This window comes from Syngnathus floridae, chromosome 17 (genome assembly GCF_059516105.1).
Source record: "Syngnathus floridae isolate MCC-2025c chromosome 17, RoL_Sflo_1.0, whole genome shotgun sequence".
In the NCBI taxonomy this organism is placed as follows: Eukaryota; Metazoa; Chordata; class Actinopteri; order Syngnathiformes; family Syngnathidae; genus Syngnathus; species Syngnathus floridae.
The window spans coordinates 7,213,229-7,232,615 of NC_142429.1; the positions used below are offsets into that span (position 1 = coordinate 7,213,229).

The 19,387-nt window shown below is 42.9% G+C and overlaps 1 protein-coding gene across 3 annotated transcripts; it reads right to left on the reverse strand.

Moving 5' to 3' along the window:
- Nucleotides 1-182: 182 nt before the first annotated feature.
- On the reverse strand, nt 183-18,582 carry gpr146 (G protein-coupled receptor 146). Of its 3 annotated transcripts, XM_088357238.1 has the most exons (5): nt 18,334-18,582; nt 18,033-18,098; nt 17,017-17,151; nt 6,611-6,758; nt 183-3,025 (listed from the first exon to the last, which is right to left on the reverse strand). In XM_088357238.1, the coding sequence occupies exon 5, from the start codon at nt 3,000-3,002 to the stop codon at nt 2,001-2,003; it is 1,002 nt and encodes a 333-aa protein (XP_088213364.1). In that variant the 5' UTR covers nt 3,003-3,025; nt 6,611-6,758; nt 17,017-17,151; nt 18,033-18,098; nt 18,334-18,582; the 3' UTR covers nt 183-2,000. The 3 variants fall into 3 exon arrangements, with proteins under 3 accessions (XP_088213364.1, XP_088213366.1, XP_088213365.1); XM_088357240.1 differs by lacking the exons at nt 18,033-18,098; nt 18,334-18,582 and adding an exon at nt 17,719-17,854; XM_088357239.1 differs by lacking the exons at nt 17,017-17,151; nt 18,033-18,098; nt 18,334-18,582 and having other exon boundaries at nt 6,611-6,914.
- Nucleotides 18,583-19,387: the final 805 nt, after the last annotated feature.

A 19,387-nucleotide genomic window follows, 5' to 3' on the forward strand; every position in this document is an offset into this window, starting at 1 on the left:
CAAAGCTTGACCCCAGTGCCAATTTAATACCGTGTCATTATGTAAAGTATTTTTAATGATCCAGTGTTGCTCAAAATAGCAAAAAACAAATGTCTTATTAAATACAGAGTCTCTCAGAAGAGAGCATTTCAAATGTGGTATTACCCAAGTCTACCTAATAAACTGACTGAGTTACACAAGGATGATTAGTTAGTTTATGATTTTATTCAGTCTTTGACTCAGATGAAAGTAGATTACTTAGAGAATCTAGATAAATCTCTGGGGGAAAAACAACAACAAAATACTGAATGTGTTCAAAGAGCACCCTACAGTACAGTATATCGATCGCTCACAATATATACACAATCATTTTGCATCATAGTCACTCAAACGCAGAGGGGGGATTAAAAGCACAAGTGGACTCTGGACCCTATGAGGTTTTGCCGTTGAACGTAAGAACATTGCATCTGACTAAAACTGAGAACTTTGAGGCTGTTGAAGCTGAAATAAACGGCTAGTCCGGATCCTAAAATGCAGCCAGAATTCCAAATGACTATACATTTTGGCCAACAGGTGGCGCTGTGGCTACATGGTGAGGAACAACATCATCTTCCACACTTCATCCAGACAGACAGCAGTTTGTAAAGGTTCCAAAATGGTGTTGACTTCTTCAATTTAACGTTACGTGTCATATCTCAGAATATGGCAGGTATTTCTAGGTCGATTTAATCAATGCCTCATAGTTGACGTGCAACGTGGCTACAGTATACAGCACTGTATGAAGAGCTACAATGAACTTTGAGCAGCTAATGATTAACTGATGAGACGTGTGTGTTATAAAAAGGCCGTCACATCTCCTAAGAGACTTTCTAAAATGGATGCGATGCCGGTAGAGCTAATAAAACCAAATTGTAACCTTACCCGAACTTCCCATAGTGAAGCGTTGCCGAAAGGCGTGATGTGCAGTTTTTTATATTTTAACAAAAGTTCAAAAGTACTCGTGGTGAGTACTCAACTGCGCACTGTTTACAAAAACATGATTAAAGACTAAATTTGCAAACACAGCTTTGGTAGCAAGTGCTAGCTGAACGGAGCAAATGCTAAGGAGCTTACAACTGGAGCCAAATTCTTGGTCTGGATTTGATGATTTGCTTGGAAATGAGGTAAAGCGGTTATGTGTGAACCCCGAACAACAAACGAGGGTGTAGGGTTCGGTATTTCGACGTGAAGGCATTTTTCAAAATCCAAGGTAACGATTCATTCAAAACGCTGCCATTTGGAGGGCATTCGAGCAAAGTTTGGCATTGCACAAAATTAATTTGTACTTTCAACTTAATGGCAGAATTTTGGCATCGAAGCGAGAGCCTCTGCAGGTGTTAACACATTTCGAGGCTTTACGAGTGTGTCGAGCAGCCTACACATGTTATACATCTTTTTTCCGCAATGCCAACATTTATTTCCCGTGCCCGAACTAAATGGCAGTGTTCTGGCACCACAACAATGGAATTCTGGCAGCAGAGTGAAAACGCAATCCAAGAAGAGACCTTCAAGTTGGAGTTAATTTAAAGGCTGAGCAGCTTGTCTTTTTGTGATACGTCGTGCGTAGAGAACAGAGCTAGCTAATGTTTTCCTTGCACAATGACTTCATTTCAAGCTGCAACTCGGGGGGGAGGGGGGGGGGTCGTCATATTGAAGAAGAGCTTAATGAATGTACAGTGACATTCGCATGTTCATCACATTGCCAGGATGTCAGGCCGCTGCACTGCTGGGGGAGCTGAGAGCCGATATGCAGCCAAAGTGACTTAGTGGAGAGCTTCCCTTGGTCAAACACACACACGCACACACACACACACACAGACAAAATGGCAGCACTTAGTGGTTTCTTGGATCCGTCGGATCGCGTTCCGGAAGGTGACAGGAAATTCCACAGTTTGCTATGTCGCGCTTTAACGCAGTCCAAAACGGCGAGGGCGAGATACTGGCTCTGGAGGGACGTTAGATAAGTGCTAGGGCGGGGGGCTTCACGTGACCACTTGCTGCACTGTGGAGCGTTCGTGTGGACAAGACTGGTCTCGGCAGTGCAACCTGGCTAGCAGCCGCCGCAGCTTGTTGGAGAAGTTTTTGTTCATCTGGCGGTACATGAGCGGCATGGCGAAGCTGCTAGAAAACGCCAGCAGCTTGGACACGCAGCGTAGGAAGTAGTAGGTGGGCAGGTAGCGTGACCCGCCCGCGTACCCGGGCGTGCCGGCCACAGTGTGCACCAGGAGCGTCACGTAATACGGAGTCCACAGCACAAACTGCACGCACACGGAAGCTAAAAGGAGCCGGTGGATGGACGGGTCCAAGCGGGCCGAGTCCTGGTCCAGCGGCGTGGACTCCTTCCGGATACGGAGGATGAGCGCAAAGGCGTACAGGACGGCCACGGCGGGCACCACGTAGCCGATGAACATCATGATGGCGTCGGCCGCCTCCTTGTTCTGCATCTTGGAGCACTCCACCATCTTGGTGGAGATGTGGTTGCACACGTAAAAAAGCAGCGAGGAGAAGCTGGTGAGCACGGCGCCGCCCCAGATGAAGCCGCACACGTGCTTGGTGTTGTACACGCTGGACATGTAGGTGCGTGGCAGGGCCCGCTCGATGTAATAGTCCAAACTGAGCAGCGTGGTGGAATACATGATGACCAGCGAGGAGATGTTGAAGAGGATGAGCAGCGTGATGTACACTTCGTTGGTGTATTCCCACGCGTGCCAGCGGGTGAAGGTGGAGCTGAGCAGTTCCACGGGCGCCACCGCGTTGAGCACCAGGCCCGCGATGGCCATGTTGACAAAGTAGACGTCGGGCATGGTCATGGATACCTTGTTGGAGAGGTTGACGGCCACCAGCAGCACGTTGTAGCACAGGCCCAGCGGGAAGCACACCAGCAGGTAGACCAGCGATAACACGGACAGGATGAGTCCAAAGTCCTGGCACAGACGGAAGTCCACGCTGGTTTCCGTCTCATTGTAAACCACGCAGATCCACATCGCTGGACCCCGGAGGAGGTGGACTGCAATCACAATCAAGGAGAAGGAACATTCAGTCTTGAGGAACTCAAAGATCAACATGCGAAGCTAGCAGGCAGAAATCTCAACATCTCGGGGCGCACACCAGGCGGGCCGGGCCACAGTAAATGAAGAAGGCCTTGTTCTGGTGGCGCCGCACAAAACGGAATTGTTTGACACCCCCGCGAGCTTCTTTCCCACCTCGCTGTCACGTGCAGGCCTGCTGATTTCCGCATGGTTTCCAAGACAATGGCATTCATGGTCCAATTCACAATTCAACTTATTCTCTTGGTGCCACAACAATTATGAAGGGCACTGCAAGAGCATGTAAATTAAAAAAAAAGTTTTTTATGAAATATAATGATTGTACGGCACTCACGTTTGGGTGCCATTAGGGGCGTGGCCAAATAAGTAACAGGTTGTCAATCAAATTTGCTAACACCCATGTCACTCACCGGCACAACAATACATGCTATGCCGATAAAAAACATTTTTTTAATCAGATTATTTGACGAATGACTGAGTGGAGGCGTCGCTGTATTTAGTGTCTCGGCTTCAGACTGCGAGGAATCCTGCATTGACAACACGGGCTGATATATGCGAGGAATTTTTGGCAACTTAGCGAGAAGCGCTTTGAATCTTCCTCTTGACACATGAAAATGACCGGGGGAGCGCCGGGGAATCGAGCCAAAGCTCTTGTTTATTTTCCCTGGGCTTAATTTGGTCCTTTGCAACTTTGGCATCTACAAAAACCCTGATGATGAGGAAAATCAACTCGGAAGCAAAACTTGCGCTAATCTACAACAAAGTGCAGGAAATCTGTTTTGTTTTGCAAGGTCGCATTTTCAGTAAGGACGGGAAGCATTCCTTTTCCTTGACTTACGTAAGAGCCACTACTAAGGGTCTGTTTTGGCCTAGGGGAGGCGGAGACATCAGTCCGTCTCTGCGCTACTCCAACTGGCTATAATGAGGCTGTGGCTGAGACTGGGAGTCAAAGCGGTTGGACTAGAAACAGGGTCAGCAGGAAGAGCGTCTCCGGTTACTCTCGACAAAAGTCGGTTTTCGCCCGCAGCGGAGCCGCTCGGCCCGCGGCGTTTACAAGCGCTTTACTTGAGTGAAAAGCTCGCACGGCAATTAGCTTGCTAATCGTCCTCTCCTTCTTAAACGCAAACTGTAATGTATCGTAAAGTTGATTAGGACGCAGGGGTATGGTGTTGATTTTATTTACGCAATTCGATATGGGGCAGCAGGCTCCCTTTAACAAATTAAGACCACATAGGGGAAATCGGCTATAGAGTTAGCATAAATGAAATTTACAAAAAGAACAATTGAGAGGAAGCAAAAAAGTGACGTTTTAACGTGCGCTGATACATGCAAACGTGGAAATGGTTTCCACATCCTCATTGATATTAGAAGATATTATTTAACAGTTGGCTCATCCCTGTTGTCTCATTTTAAGGTTTCTAATTAGTATAGCATCTATGCTAATTTTCATAAGGCTCTCTACAGTGGTTTCGCAATAACAGGTTTTTGTGGTTTGTTTTTTTAACTTAGTGTGAGAAATAAGCAGATTAAAGCATGCATAATTATAATGCCTCATATTTGTAAAATTATTTCCTACATGCCAAACAGCATGTCTTTTATTTACTGACCTGATCTGCTTAGAAAACAAACGTCCTAGTTAAACCTGTTGAACCTGTTCAATATCAACAACTGCATATTTGTCGCGCCTGTGGTCAGCGTCGAGTTTGACAAACTTGTGGTGGCTTTGGCAAGAAACGCAACAATGGCCAATTAGGGAACAAACACAAATAGCGGAACGAGCGGTTAGCTTGAAAGCGTTATGTGTCTCGCAAATCGAAATCACAGTGAGAAGTTGACAACCGTAATTGCAGCTCCCACGTCAGATAAGCACTAGCTAGCTTAGCTTTGTCTCTTTCATCTTAAATCACTGCGAGTGTTTTCCTTTGTCATCAGAAACTGCAAAAGTTTTGCACTTGCTTCTCAAGCCTCGGCAATAACAACACAAGGAAGACATCTTGCATATGTTGTCCTCGCACGTAACTGCAGTCTGAACTTCCTGCACGACTGTGCGTCAGTTGTGACAGGATGAAATATTTCCCAGATGGCGAGGACCCCACCTATGTCGTAAGAGTGACCCCCATGTGCCCCGCGTGTTATAATGCGTGCTCCACACCCCTCGTTTTACAGTCTTGCGTCCTTACCGGAATTTGCAGAGCCTTCTGAGAAATGACTGGATTATGTCACATGATTGCATATTAAAAAAAAAAAAAAAAGACACACACAAACAAATGTTGCAGACATCCCTTCTTGGTGTGTAATCGACAGCAAAAGAACTGCACCAAGATAATTCTTATAGATTTTTTTTTTTTTTAAGAATTACCAAGTTATATTTTTAGAGTCCCCAAAGCTTCTCAGACTTATTCCCTAATAATTCATGGTGGTGGTATTATAAACCATCCGATCCAAGGCTGATTAAAATGAGTCACTTCCACCACCATGTCTTTTGTGATAAGGTCTCCCGTTGGCCATTTTGTCACTTTCCGTCAGTTCCATCATATATAACTTGAAGATAACGAACGACAGGCACGTTTTTTTTGAGTTGTGACTTCTCTCCAGCCGTTCACCAGAGTTCAACAGTTCAGCACAAAGCAGGCTTACGTGCACCTAAGCCACAACGCCCGGACGCCTCACGTCGCCTTTTGGTCACGTGGATGAAGTTGAGGACGATAACGGGCGGCCAGGCCGGCAGGTGGCCCTTAAATCTCAGGCGCCGTTTTAATTTGCTGAGCGAGATGATTACAGTATTTGATCAAACTGTAGCTTTCACTTTTCAGTCATCTGTTTACCATTACTACTTTTCTGCTGCTGTTAAATTGACTTTTTGGTTGTCGTAGTAGTTACTGACTGGATTAGACTTTTTTGTGGAATACCTAATGTGGCCAAGACACACCCAGATTCTTGCGCCAGCCTACTCAACATAAAATGAGTTGGAGACCACTGCGTTATGGGGCAAAGAGGGGGGGAACCTAACGTAATAAATACGCTCACAGGCCACAAAATTAGGTACACGGTCTATTCTGTCTACGCAAAGACATCTACATGTTTTCCTTATTATTGTGGAATAGTGAGAGCTGTTTTCTAATAGTTTGAACCTTTTCATCAGGTTTTGGCAACTCAAGACTCAACCGGAACCATTAAATGACACTTTCCCTGGTATCAACATATAGTTTAATGACCTCTGCGACGATTTGACGTCCGATTTTGGGTGCAGACTGTATGATAAAAAATGTCCTTACAATTAATGTCAACTTAAAATTGTCATATTGTATGTTATAAGGAAAATAATCGCTCCATCGCACTTGACGCCACAGAACAAATTGTGCCCAGCTGTCACCGTTTAGTCAGCATTTTCCACCATTGTTTACTACTACTACTATTACTACTACTACTACACGCGTGTAAAAAATTAACGAAACGAAACTAAAAGAAAACCGACATTTTTTGGTGTGGGAGGGAAAAACATCAGAAAGTGGAAAAGGGGGTAAAAAGTCGGGGGGGGGACTCACCAGAGACGTTTGAGACTTGCTCGGAGCAATCTACGGAGGCATCGGGTCAGGATGTAGCATTTCGACAGGCATTTCTCAATCGCTGCATTTGGAGAAGAAACGTCCCGAAAAGCACTCCTGGTCGGCTTCCCACCCGCGTTGCTTAATCCTTTACAGAAGTAAACAAAAAATATATCGTTTTACTCCATTCGTGGCAGCAACTTTTGCGACGAAGCTTGTTCTGAAAAGAGTGGGCCGTCCACTGGAGACGCTTACGAGCGTTACAATGTGTACACACGTGACCCTCCCCCACAGCCCACCAGCCTCCCTCTGCCTCACCCCCCACCCCCTCCCACTTCCCCTCGCTTCATCTCCGGTCGCGAGCCCCGGAGGACGTTCTCAGCTCTGATTGGGTAGTTGCTTAGGGGGCGGGGCGTTAAGAAAGGGACCTTGTTGCGCAAACGCACATTGGATCCAGGCAAATTACTTTTTTTTTTCATTTATTTACTTTTCACGGAAGACGTTTATTGGAGATGTATGCCCGTTTTTTTTTAAAAAATTAAAAACTCATTAGTTCCTGCACCCCAAAACACCACCATTTTATGAGTGTTTTTTTATATATATATATATATAAAGACAAATATGACTGTATTGCACAAAACAAAAGAGATTGTAAATAAATCAACAGGGTTTCCAAAAGTTTAATTACTGTACTTTGGGATAAGCCGCCTGAGCCACGGCTGATAACCTGTTGACCGGCGCCGCACTTAAGAAGCACAGCGCTGGCATCCGTTCAACTCATAAAATGTCTCATTCGTACAAAACAACAATCTCAAACAAATGCACGCCTGCGCCAACATCGTATTCATAGCTACAAAATTATAAAATAACATTTCTCATTATTTCAGCAAGATTCAAACAAGTGACCTCTTCACTCATCTATACTATTGAGGTAGCACAGCCGCACAAAATGAGCATGAGAGAACATTGCAACAAATGTTCCAGCCAATGTTACCTAAACATTCAAATCTATTGGATTATTTTCATGATCCCTCGGTTGTAACAACAAACTTGTCAGCATTTGTATTCTATTTAATTAAAAGACGGAGGATGCTAAATCTTTAATTCACTAATCTTCTTATCCGGAGGACTAATGGAAATGTATTATGCATAGGATCGGGTTTTAGAGCAAGCTCGCGTGACACAAGAAAGCCAAGTGTTTATCTCATTGAACTGTGATTAAACATGAACGTGATTAAACACCGTATTGTGATTCGTGTGACGACAAGCCAAATCTTTACAACGCTGTGTCATCAGTTTGTGTATTGAGAGTAGACAGCATGACATACTCAACACACCTACAATAGCGCTAATTGTAATAATAAAATACTCTTACAATGAAAATCTTGATCAGGGTCCAAAATGCAATCCCCTGACTTAAATCCTATAGAGCTAGTGTGTCAAACTCATTTTTTTCGCGGGCTGCATTGTTCTCATAGCTTCTTTCGGAGGGCCATTATGACTGTCAACCCAAATAAATGTATGAGCACCTCATATTATATCCAGTAAAAGCTACAAAACAAACTGACAAATAACTCGTTTTCAAATCAGACGAGTAAAAACTGGTCAAATATTAAAAAAAACAGATATTAAAAGTGAAGACAATTTGCGATTCTAGTAATGACACGAATTTGATGCACAATTTGTCTTTGAGGGCCACATAAAATGATGTGGCGGGCCGTATCTGGCCCCCGGGCCTTGAGTTTGACACCTGTGGTATAGACCAATAATTTTATCTCCCAAAGGGAAGTGGCCTCATTGTCCCAATACTTTTGACGGGGAGTGGATGCGTTCGTTTTCTGCATCCGGGAAGGAGTTGTTAATCTTAATGTGGAATGTCTTAAAGGTAACAATCCACGTGATCCGCAAGCAAGCACTAAAATCTCTCCCTATTCTCGGACGGCTTAAGGGCACAGCGAGGCGTTGGTCTGCACACGCCGCCTGTTTACAAATTGAAATCTTTGCTTCGTCCGTCCCAGATGCACGTCAAGGTGTTTGCGTAATGACTTTGGCACCAGATGGTCACAGACACGAGTTCTAATGACTACACTGACTTGTTTGTGACGACAATGCATTTGTCACATTAGCACCTCGGAGATGATTCCAGCAGAAAGTCCTGGAATGTTGCCAGCAAGACCGGAGGACATGCATTTTTGGGGACTTTTGATGTCCTGTCTTAATTTAACTTCAAGCACTCAAGCGGCAAGCAAATATTGTTGGGATGAATAAAGTCATTTTTGGTTTTGTTACGCAATAGGTTGCCAGATATCACATGAGCTAAGCACAGGAACAAAAATAAGTTTTATATACAGTACTGTTTTTCTCCTTTTTGGTTGGTTCCAGGAACTTGAGGTTAAAAAATATATTCGTGGTCAGCATATGCACTGTTGCTTGTGTGTTCAAAGTTCATGACAGATTGTATAGAAAAAGTACCCAACAGGCCCTACATATCTTAGATCAATATTCCAAAATCTTATGTCTGATATTTTGGAAAGAGTTTTAATGATTAACTTTAATACTCCCCTTCCATCTGTGTCATTTCCACCATCGGGCCTGGAAAGATCCCTCAACTTTTATGCTTTCGCAGAGAGATGCTAATAATAGTAGCGATGAATCTTTGTTGGGACCAACAACCTTTGTCCCTGTTTACACTTAAATAAGCAGTAAGAGGTTGCATAAAAATTTGAAATCAAAGTAATGAAGAGTGATAAGATGTTAAAATTGACCATGTGGGTTGTCTCCATGTGATATCACAAAGTTTTGCAATGTGGTATCCCTCAAGGGTCTGTTATCTGCCCCATGAGGTTTTCTTTGCTCATGTTTAATTTCAAAAGTCTCAATAGAAATATATTTTAAAACTATATCTTCTGATACAGTAGATTTTAATACTATCCTAAGCAACAAAAAGAAAGTTTTGCAATGTGGTATCCCTCAAGGGTCTGTTATCTGCCCCATGAGGTTTTCTTTGCTCATGTTTAATTTCAAAAGTCTCAATAGAAATATATTTTTAAAAATAAACCTTCTGATACAGTAGATTTTAATATTATCCTAAGCAACAAAAAAAAATCACCAATGTATGAATTATATTTTCTATCCAGAATATGGACAACATGTGCTTTTGGCTATATAGAGATCCCACACTGTTAAACAGAATTCCTGGAATAAGTGAAGAAGCATCAGCTGGTGGTGGGCGGGTTTCAAAGAGGAGGTGCCAAGCTTGCTGGGATGTACCGTAGATGCCAAAAACATCCATGAAGCGACATTATCTTCGATTTTTAGTCGACAGTGAAAGTATCCTTATACAAAGTAAAAGATCCAGTCGTGGTCAGCTGTTTTCTTTGGTCAAAGTAGTCTGGGTCGCTTGTCAAATCCTCTTGTACATAAACCACTTATGGGGTTACGTTGGAAAAGTACTGTATGGTATTTTCAGTAAAGTCGCGGTCACACTTTGCGGCCCTGAGGAATGCCGAGTGTGTAAACAACAGCAGAAGCCGTACGACGAGCAATTATTGTAACCATCCAGAGGCTTCTTGCAAAATAGTAAATTCTTTCCATGCTGGAGAGTCACAAGTCATTTTTTTTTTCTTCTGATTTACCCAAATATTTTCAATGGGATTTAGGTCAGGATGCATTTTTTCCATTTGTATGTGCTGCTGCTGCTTTGAGTCATGGCCGCTGGTCTTAAGAGCCAAAAACATTGTCCCGCCGAAATGTTGTTTGCTGACTCTGGCTAACATTATTTTGCCTCCTGTGATTTCCGCATCCCTTTGATGCGAGAAAAAGGCCTCCAGCAGCACAAAAGAAGCTTCACAGCATGTCATCACCTTCATGTGTTACTTCTCAAAGGCTGTTTGTTCTTCCTTGCCTCCTACTCCTACTAAAAGGTCACCTATGGATGTTTGTGTCCTCATCGGGTGGTAGTTTCTCCATCAAATCTGATAGACCCACAAAAAAAGTTTTGGCGCTCGCACGGGTGCCGACGAGTAGATCTAAGAGGGATTAGCGAGCTGTTGTGGTGGATGGGCTCCAAACAGCGGGAGGCTGTCCATACACAGCTGTGCGCTTGGGGCCTTTCAGAACGCTCCGGCCTTTCTGGACCCCTGCTCCGTCTTTGGCTCGGACCCCTCGGTCATTTTCCCCCTCCCACTGACCTCAAAGTTCATAAAGCTCGCCGGCTGCAGACAGCAGGAAGGTTTTTTTTCTGTCGCTTGAAATGCGGGAAACATTGCATATATAACCATTTTTTTTCTTGACGGAATTTTTTTTACTTGGCGTCTAGCAATGATTTTGACGGGTCTGACGGGAAAGTACACGAATTCGTGCCGTGGTCGGTGAGCGTACATGTATACATGCCGCTACACCATCAGACCTGTCTGGTCTTGTTTTTTTTTTTTTTTGCACCTATGTAGTTTTTCATTCCTTACCAACTTGATGATGAACTTAATGAGTCTTGTAGTTAGTGAGAAGGTTCAAATACATGCTGGTAAATCCTATCGGCCCTGTCTAGTCTTTTTTTTTTTTTCGAAATTAAGCTTTTATTTAATGAGTTTAATAGATTTTTTTAGATCATATTGCTAAATACAAAAGATGGACTCCGGAAAATTACACGAGAGATTTCCCCAACCTATTCCATATGTTTTTTATGCAACTCGTTTTGTCAAATTGAGTCAAACTTTCTTAGCATGTGACGCATTGTTTTTTTTTTGCAGGGGACCAACCCCCAAAGGACTGGTTGGGTAATGTCTCAAGATTTTATTCATAAAACAGCCTGGCACGAGCTAAATACCATCACGGGATTTACGAGAGTTGGAAAGCGGCTTCGCCCATCATGCGTCAACATCGGTGGCATAAGATGTGAAAGGGCTGACATTCGGGCTGCGTCGTTAGACCCATCAAGTATTTTTTCGATTTGGCCTATGAATTCCGATTTGACAGTTGGGAGAAAAGTGCCTGGTTGGCCCACACCTGCAGCGCACACATTGGCCTGTTTGATGTTGCGGTGAGGTCGCCCTCTAAAAAAAAAGTGCTTGGCTGTCAGCATGTTGTGCTCGAGCGAATCCGCAGCAGCCTCTGTGTGTTTGTGTCTGTCCAGCTCTGTTTATATGCCTTGCTTTTGTATTGCAGCCTTCATATAAATGCTCTATCCGCTAAAACAAAAACAGAAAAAAAAAAAGGAACTTGTTTAGTCTGGAAACAGCGGTGATCCGTAAAGGAGAGAGCTGCCAACAAAGCACCTTCGGTCAGCTGATGTTTTCCAGCTCCAGCATATTATTACATTTTTTTTTTTTAAGTAAGCTCACGCGCCCTTTCAAGGACGGCCGGGTAGAGAACAAGCTCATTACTTTTTCATGACATCCAGCGTCTTTAATCAACATCAGAGAGTTGCTTTCCTCGGAAACTCACTCTCTTCCCCTCTAACTCAACTCGGAGCTTTCGCTCTCGTTAAAAGTCTTCTTGCTTGCGCTGTGTCGAATTAGCTGTACTTCTACTGAACTTCCTCTACGTCTTTGAATAAAAAAATAAATAAATAAAAGCCAAACGTCAACACACCATAAATGTAGCAAAGCAAAGCAATACTTTTAAAGCAATGGATATATGAATACAAATAGTGCAGCAACACATAATAAACAGACATAATAGAGCAATACTAGCAGGCATACATTCTTTATCCTCTGCAAAGACTGACAACATCATGACCACTTAATTAGTAAAACCGGACAGACTATTGATTATTTTTACTGAATATTATATGCCTGTTTTACTATACTTTTTTGGAGAAGGATGGAACGGATTAGTGGCATTTCCATTCCTTTCAATGGGGAAAGCCGATTTGAGATATGATTGTTTAGGGTTAGAAGCCTGATCACAGAAAAAAATTATTTGTATCTCAAGGCACCCCAGTATTATATTATCTAATTGTATTTAGGTTTTAACAGATTTGTTGAATTATGACACTTAACACAAAAGGTTGATTAATAGCAAATAAGTACACAATGTAGGTTTCAAAACGTCGATGTATCCAGGGAAAATCGGGCATTTCCTAGACAGCTATTGATCGGCATGACATTGTGCAGTTGTCCCAAATGTTGTGACTGATGGCTCCATGTCCTCAAAAGAAAGGAAGTACGAGGAAGCCTTTGAACAAGGGAACAAAGAGCTCCTGGACTCCCGACACGTTGATGTGTGCGTCCGAATTCTGTGTGTGCTGGGAAAGGCTGCAGGCCTCCGCAGTGTGGAGAATTCAATTGGGGAACCTGTGCTTGTTCAAGGAAGCAGAAGACAGCAGGGGGGGAAATGTTAACCATCTTTATGGGCAATAAACAGGACATGCATCTTCCGCTCGATGGATGCTGATGACCTCTGGGCGTCATTGAGTTAACAACGAGGAACCTGGTCTTCTTCTCTTTCGTCAAGTGACATCGAGAGAAAAAAAAAATCCCTTAGAGGTGCGGAAGATGAAAAAGCACAGAACAATCCTCCAGTGTCATGTCTTCATCTTGTTATTCCTTCCAGGAAACAGAGTGGCTCTGCCTTGTCTCATTCCGGTAAAAGCTCCTGACGCAAATGTGAACTCTCATACAGGAATATCTCAAAGTCCTCGAGATGAGGTAGAGAATGTACAACTTGAAAGTCACATTAGGTAAGGTCCCAAAACTCCCCCGCTAAAATCAAGAAAAAGCCAGCAAAAAGACAAATTTGAGCTACATTTGGATGTTCTTTTTTTTTTTTTGCAGAAAGCCCTTGCGGTTATTAACTAATAAATAGCAACCCACTCACCAACCAGTCTGTTGTGTGCTTCTGCTCGACCTCTATTTGCCAGAAAGCTTTGCAAACATCAGATAACAGCACATCTGATAAGGCTTATTTACTTCATACTCTGAAAAGTCTTTACGGTAACAAACAAACAAAAAGATTTAGTTGCCGCTTAAAAAAGTTTTGGCTCTACTAAACTTGTGCCGTAAAAGTTATTTTTTATTATTTTTTTTATACTAGCTCTGTTTTATAACGTTTTATGGTAAGGGTGAATTTTAAAACGACAGCTGGTTAGCTTAGCTTAGCACAGATGTACGCTGTAAAAAAAAAAAGATGTAAGGCCTTCACACTGCTTTTGCTCAAAGCCATAACTGTAGTCAACCTTTAAAATTGTATAATTTCCCCTCCACATGGATCATTTATCAATGTCCCTTTAGACTGGGCCAAATCATTTTTGCCATTCTCCTTCACGCTAAGTGAGTTAGCTGCTATTAGCTTGGCCAAAATCTCACGGAAAAAGTTGTTTTTCAATGTGGTATAAAATGAAACAAATTCACGGATAATATGGAACAAATGACATATTTTTAATGTTGACAATATCTTACTCAAATCAAACTTGGACCAAAAAAGTATTTAGTTTCGCTACATATGCCGCCCACATGTAGTGTGATCAAAACTTTGCTCTTGTTTGTTGTGGCGCGCGGCCCATGTTGTCGACGTGCCACCAGATCTGGCTAAGAACCGCACTTTCTCTGAGATTTATCTTTCCACACCCTTGCGGTGCACCCACCGCTCACCAGCGAGGCAAATCCAGATGCCAAACCACAGAACAGGACCACATGTTTCACATATCGTACGAGGTAAACGAATCCCGTTTTTGTACGAACGTACCTAAAATGCATTAACATGTTTCGTTGAGGCAGACGACCAATGGCGAGAACACAAGTGAAAGCAGGCATCTGATTGGCCAAGGGACAGGATATGAAGTTTCAAAATGTCCAATAAAAAAAATGAAGCTAAAAGGAGTGACACAGGTTGGGTTGCTGCACAAACAAAAAACGTTGTGCACTTTTCAGAGTGGTCGAGTCAGCATGCACTCAGACGTGTGCCTCCCACTCCGGCTCCAGCCTTTCAGCCGCCCCCTTTGTGGGCCCCTTTTTACCCTGTGTCTCCTGCTTTCCATTGTTCTTGTGCGCTCTTATCAGCTGCGCAGGCTCCAGCCTTCCTCACCACAAACATCTTTCTGCCTCGCTCCCTGGAAATAAAAGCTTCAACACCACGCTTAGCGAAGGAGTTTATTTTCCCACCCATTTCGTCGACTTTGAGCCAGAAAATTAGCACATTTATAAAAGCGTGCGTTGTGTATTTTAGGAACCTCAAATAGGTGTTGTGTCACCATGGCCACCCTAAAAATAAAACTATAGCTACGCCCATGGTGTATCATAAAAAGAAGACGCAAAAGTTGTTAGAACTTTGTAAATGTTTGAGTCAAGGTATACCTCAACATGATTTCAACAAATGATGTCGAAAGCCACCTCCCATGACCAAAGCTGAGTTGGAAAAGCAGGCTTTAGCCTTTTTGTCCAAGAAAGACTGAATAAATGAAAACTGGCTTCGCTTGGCCTTGGGGGATCAGATAAGCGTTGAATCCAGGGAGCGCGTAAGAGCTCCTTTCGAGGCCTTTTGTTTTCTCACCATATTGTTGGCCTTTCGACAAGAGCGATGCTTTTTATTATCCCCTTGTGGCCATATTAATCACACAGAGTGATGATGATGGGATCGGAGCCTATGGCCACAATATTTCCCATCGGATGTATATCACAAATGCAACAGACCACCCGTGCGACATAGGAGGCGCAACCGTGTTTACTTTTGCGTAATCTCACGTTTTGATGTTGGGAGATTTGGCAGCGTGAGGCTCTGTAATAAAAGCAGGATGATTATCTCCACCGGGGCACGCAGAAAGAAAAGCTATCATTATATCAATGCAAGCTCCCCCAGGGCCATATCTGCAAACCTGCTCAAAGCAACTATGTGGTGCAATTAAAAGGAACACAAAGTGCTTCATCTCAAACTGTTGATTAGCAAAAAGCTTTAAAATGCGAATATGAATCCTCATTAAAAAAAAAAGATGCATTTTAGAGCAGCTACACACAAATACAATCATTTCTCACCAGCAACTATTTATAACATAATGTATTGCTAATCAATCTTATGGCCAGGGTTTGTTTTATTACTTTAGCTAATGCTATTAATGTATTCAATCTTTTTAGCCGCACCAAAATATTTTTTTTAATCAATTTTCAATAAGAATACACTGACTAAATCGTCCATCGATTTCAATGCGAGGGAGGCCAAGCCCCCCCACCTGCCCCATTTTGACCGCCACTGCTTCAACCATTATGTTTCAGTAAGTCCCAAAGAGAAATCCCTGTAAATCGCAATCCAGATGACTCAGTCTAAACGGAATCTCAACGTGCGTCATTCAATATTTGTCAGGTTTCGCCCCATGCGATCATCTGTACGAGCGCCACGCGTTGTTGTCGCCCGAGGCCCCCGTTGGGCGGACGCGGAACTGCCGGTCCGGTCGGCGCTGCCAAAAAGCAAGCAGGCATCTGGATTTAGTTTCACTCCGCTGGGGCCCGGCCTTCGGCAGATGGTGTTAGCCAAACAAGCGACATAGCGCTGATTGGAAGCAGAGGGGCGGGGAATCTCACACTTGCACAAAGGCTGACTTTATCATTTCGTAAGTGAGGCTACCTTTTTCAATTTCAAGTAAAATTAGGACTTTGTCTGCATTAGCAACTTCTTAATTGACTTTTTTCCTTTTCTAAAAATGACTTTTTTCTTGTCAAATAAATGTTTTTGCAACATTAGCTTTATCAGATTAATAACATTTGAACTTTTCTTGTGAAATTATTTTTTTTCCCTTTTATTCGAGCCTTCTAAAGTGCAACTTGTTTCACTCATGTCTTCTTCATAGTCGTTGACAGGGGAGTTTTTTTTTTTGTTTATTTTACGACTTAGTGACGATTGATCGGCATCTGTTTGTGTCTAGAGCAAAACAAGGGAGAAGCCATTTCACTTTGGAGTGTGTTTAAATCCTCAAGGGAAAACAGTGCAATTTGTTCCCTTCCGTTATACAGGGAGAGCCAATACTGAACATGCAGGCAAGTGGCCCATATGAAGAAAGGAGAAGAAAAAAAAAAAAAGAGGAAAATTCTCACATTGTTGTTCTCATGCCTCGTAGTCTCCCTCCCAAGTCACAAAAGTCAAAAGGACCCCCCAGACCCCCAATACAGTATGTGCGTACCACCCACCGACCCAGGCTGGGACTTTCTACAAACGTGTTCTCTCACATTCATTAAGCGCACATGAAAAGAAAGCACATTATGTTCTGTACCATGCACAACTTAACTGTCTAGTAAGTTAATACACGGAATCAAAGGTGGGGGGCACGCATGAGACCCTCCGTGTGAAGTTTCTGGAAAGGGTCCAAGTCTGAGTTCAGCATTGGATAAAGAATAGACGCTTTTGTTTTGTCCAGTCTGTGGTGTTTCTTATTAAGTGTCCGCAGTTAGTTAAAGTTTCAAAAGTGTGAAACTTGCACTGACCTTAAAACGAACCTCGCCACCGCATATCCCTCCGGCGTCCATGGCTACAGGTGTCTTTGTTTCACTTCAAAGAAGGGCGCCATGCAGGACCACTCGGTAGCCCCGCCAGCCGACGACCACTTGACCCTCCAAGGTCTGAGATGGGAAAAAGACTTTTGTGGATTACTCGGGTCGCAATCATCCAAGGGGATCCATCAATTAGCAACAAAGAAAGAAGAAGGCAATGATGGTGGTCTTTTTGTTTGCGACTTTGAAGGATTTTTGGCTAGGCCATTGATTACCTAAGGAAAAGGGCAGCGGTGACACAGAATAAACAACAGCCTGGTCAAAATGTCAAAGCCCTCGCGACTGTGTCTGCTGGTATGCCAAATGAACATTTTATCAAATAGATTTCATCTTTTAAAGTCATTAACAATTAATTAACAGCATGGAGAAGAGACAGATTTTTGTAGGGTTATAATGACTGGAACGTCACTGCTAATTTTTGTTAGCCCATCTATGACGTTTCACAGTATATGTTAGCATGAAGCTAGCCCCGAAATGTAAACAGAGACCCCCCCCCCCCAATGTTCCGCATTGCTGAGTTTATCCCAGTGTGGCGTGATGACAGCACACATTCCTGTCTTTTTGATCTTTCATGAAAAGCCATTTTCAGGTTTTAAGCCGTCAGATCAACATCTCGCTTGACGAAACACACTGTACCTTTTAGCCAATTAGTTTTAGAAGGTTCAAGGCTCGAACGAAAAGTGCGTTCATCTGGTACAAACTCCAAGCCTATGGGTGGTTTGAATTTCTACTTGAATTCCCATGTTTGTTTGCAAAAATACAACAAAAGGGTATCCAGAAAATAGCAATGCTACGCTAGCGTTAGCACGTTTAATAAGCTAATGATAGCCACGGCTACATTTCCTAGCATAACTTTTCGTAATGACGTCACTTTGAATATTTATGTTTTAGAAGCAGAGTCAAACGTCAAAAATACCTCTTTTTTTTTATTTACTAGGAAATAAACTTACCTGTAGAGCAAAAATGTTGCTAATCACGCAGCGCCTCAGAATCCTAGCTTGTTTGCCGGGCCCAAGCTGAAACAAAAAGTGTTTTTTAAACTGCAAACTCGTTAAGTGCAGTATTTTTTTTTCACGTAGAACCCTTCCCACCCACAGTATTAAAGGTCAAGACTAGTCAATGAGCTATGTGTGCATTTCCAACACAACTGATTGTTTGTCTAAGACCGTGATAGTCATTCTATCTAATCAAGTAAAACAAACGGGAGGTTGTTTTTATTCTAAGGACATTCAGTGCAATGGCGAAACAAACCTGCAGCCCTCTTGTTAGGCCGTACAGCGAGTACTGTGCAGCCCTCACTGTACTGATAGCAATGCGTCCTCGGTTCGAGACGCGACGGCGGATCTAGCTGAGGCTGGCGGGCGGCCAAGTGAAGGCCGTCCCCAGTTAGCATTCCTCTGATGCACACTGTCCAATTTTGTCCGCTTACTCGGACACAGAAAACACAAAAGAGCTGCTGTGTCGGGGCTCCCTTCGGGGGCCCCAGGGGCCTCGTTGCAGGTGTTTACGTCGGTGGGTCACAATATTAGGTACACCTGCACAGACTAGAAAAGCATGAACAAGGTGATTGACATGCGTGGAAGATTTTTTTTTATTTTTTTTACTTTAGTTCTTCATTTTAAAGATTCTTATGGCTGCTGTATCCAAACAAACTATTACACAATTTCATTAAAATTACAATGCATTTGTGCATTTGACTTGGAGTTTTACTTGAAGTTTTAATATCTTTGTTTTTAAAAAATAAATTAAAATTATTGAAGATAACTTCTAATTTAATATTTCTATGCAGCATTGTTTTTATACACGATCGCTTCCAAACGAGACTCAATACTGCCACCTGCTGGCAAACGTATATATATTTTTAAACTTCCGAGGTTAATCACACGTTAGCATCAACGCCACTAATTTTTGAATATGTGTCAGCAGGACGATAAATCTACAACCGTCTGCAAATGACCTCAGGGTGGGACTTTGGACACCGCTGCTTTTTAAATTCGTGAGTAGATGACAAGGTCTTCCACAGCAACACCTGCAAATGCACACACAAAGGCTTCAAGAATTTTCCGAGCAGCATCCAGGAGACATGTCCCAACTCTTCTCGTCTCACACGTTGTCATGTTTGCTTTTAGTGTGTAAGTGTGTATCTTCCCGTGGGGCTGCTGTGGCATTACAGCAAATAGTAAAAGTGTATTAAAGGTCAGTAGATGGAGTGCGCAGATTTGATGTCACAGTATTGTTCAAATTAAAAGTCAAACGTTTTAGAAAAAATAAAAGGTTTCAGGCCATAAAAGAAGTAATTGCCAAA

What these genes read in the sequence shown, in the direction of transcription:
- gpr146 (XM_088357238.1), bottom strand. Translation starts at nt 3,002, where the DNA reads ATGTGGATCTGCGTGGTTTACAATGAGACGGAAACCAGCGTGGACTTC.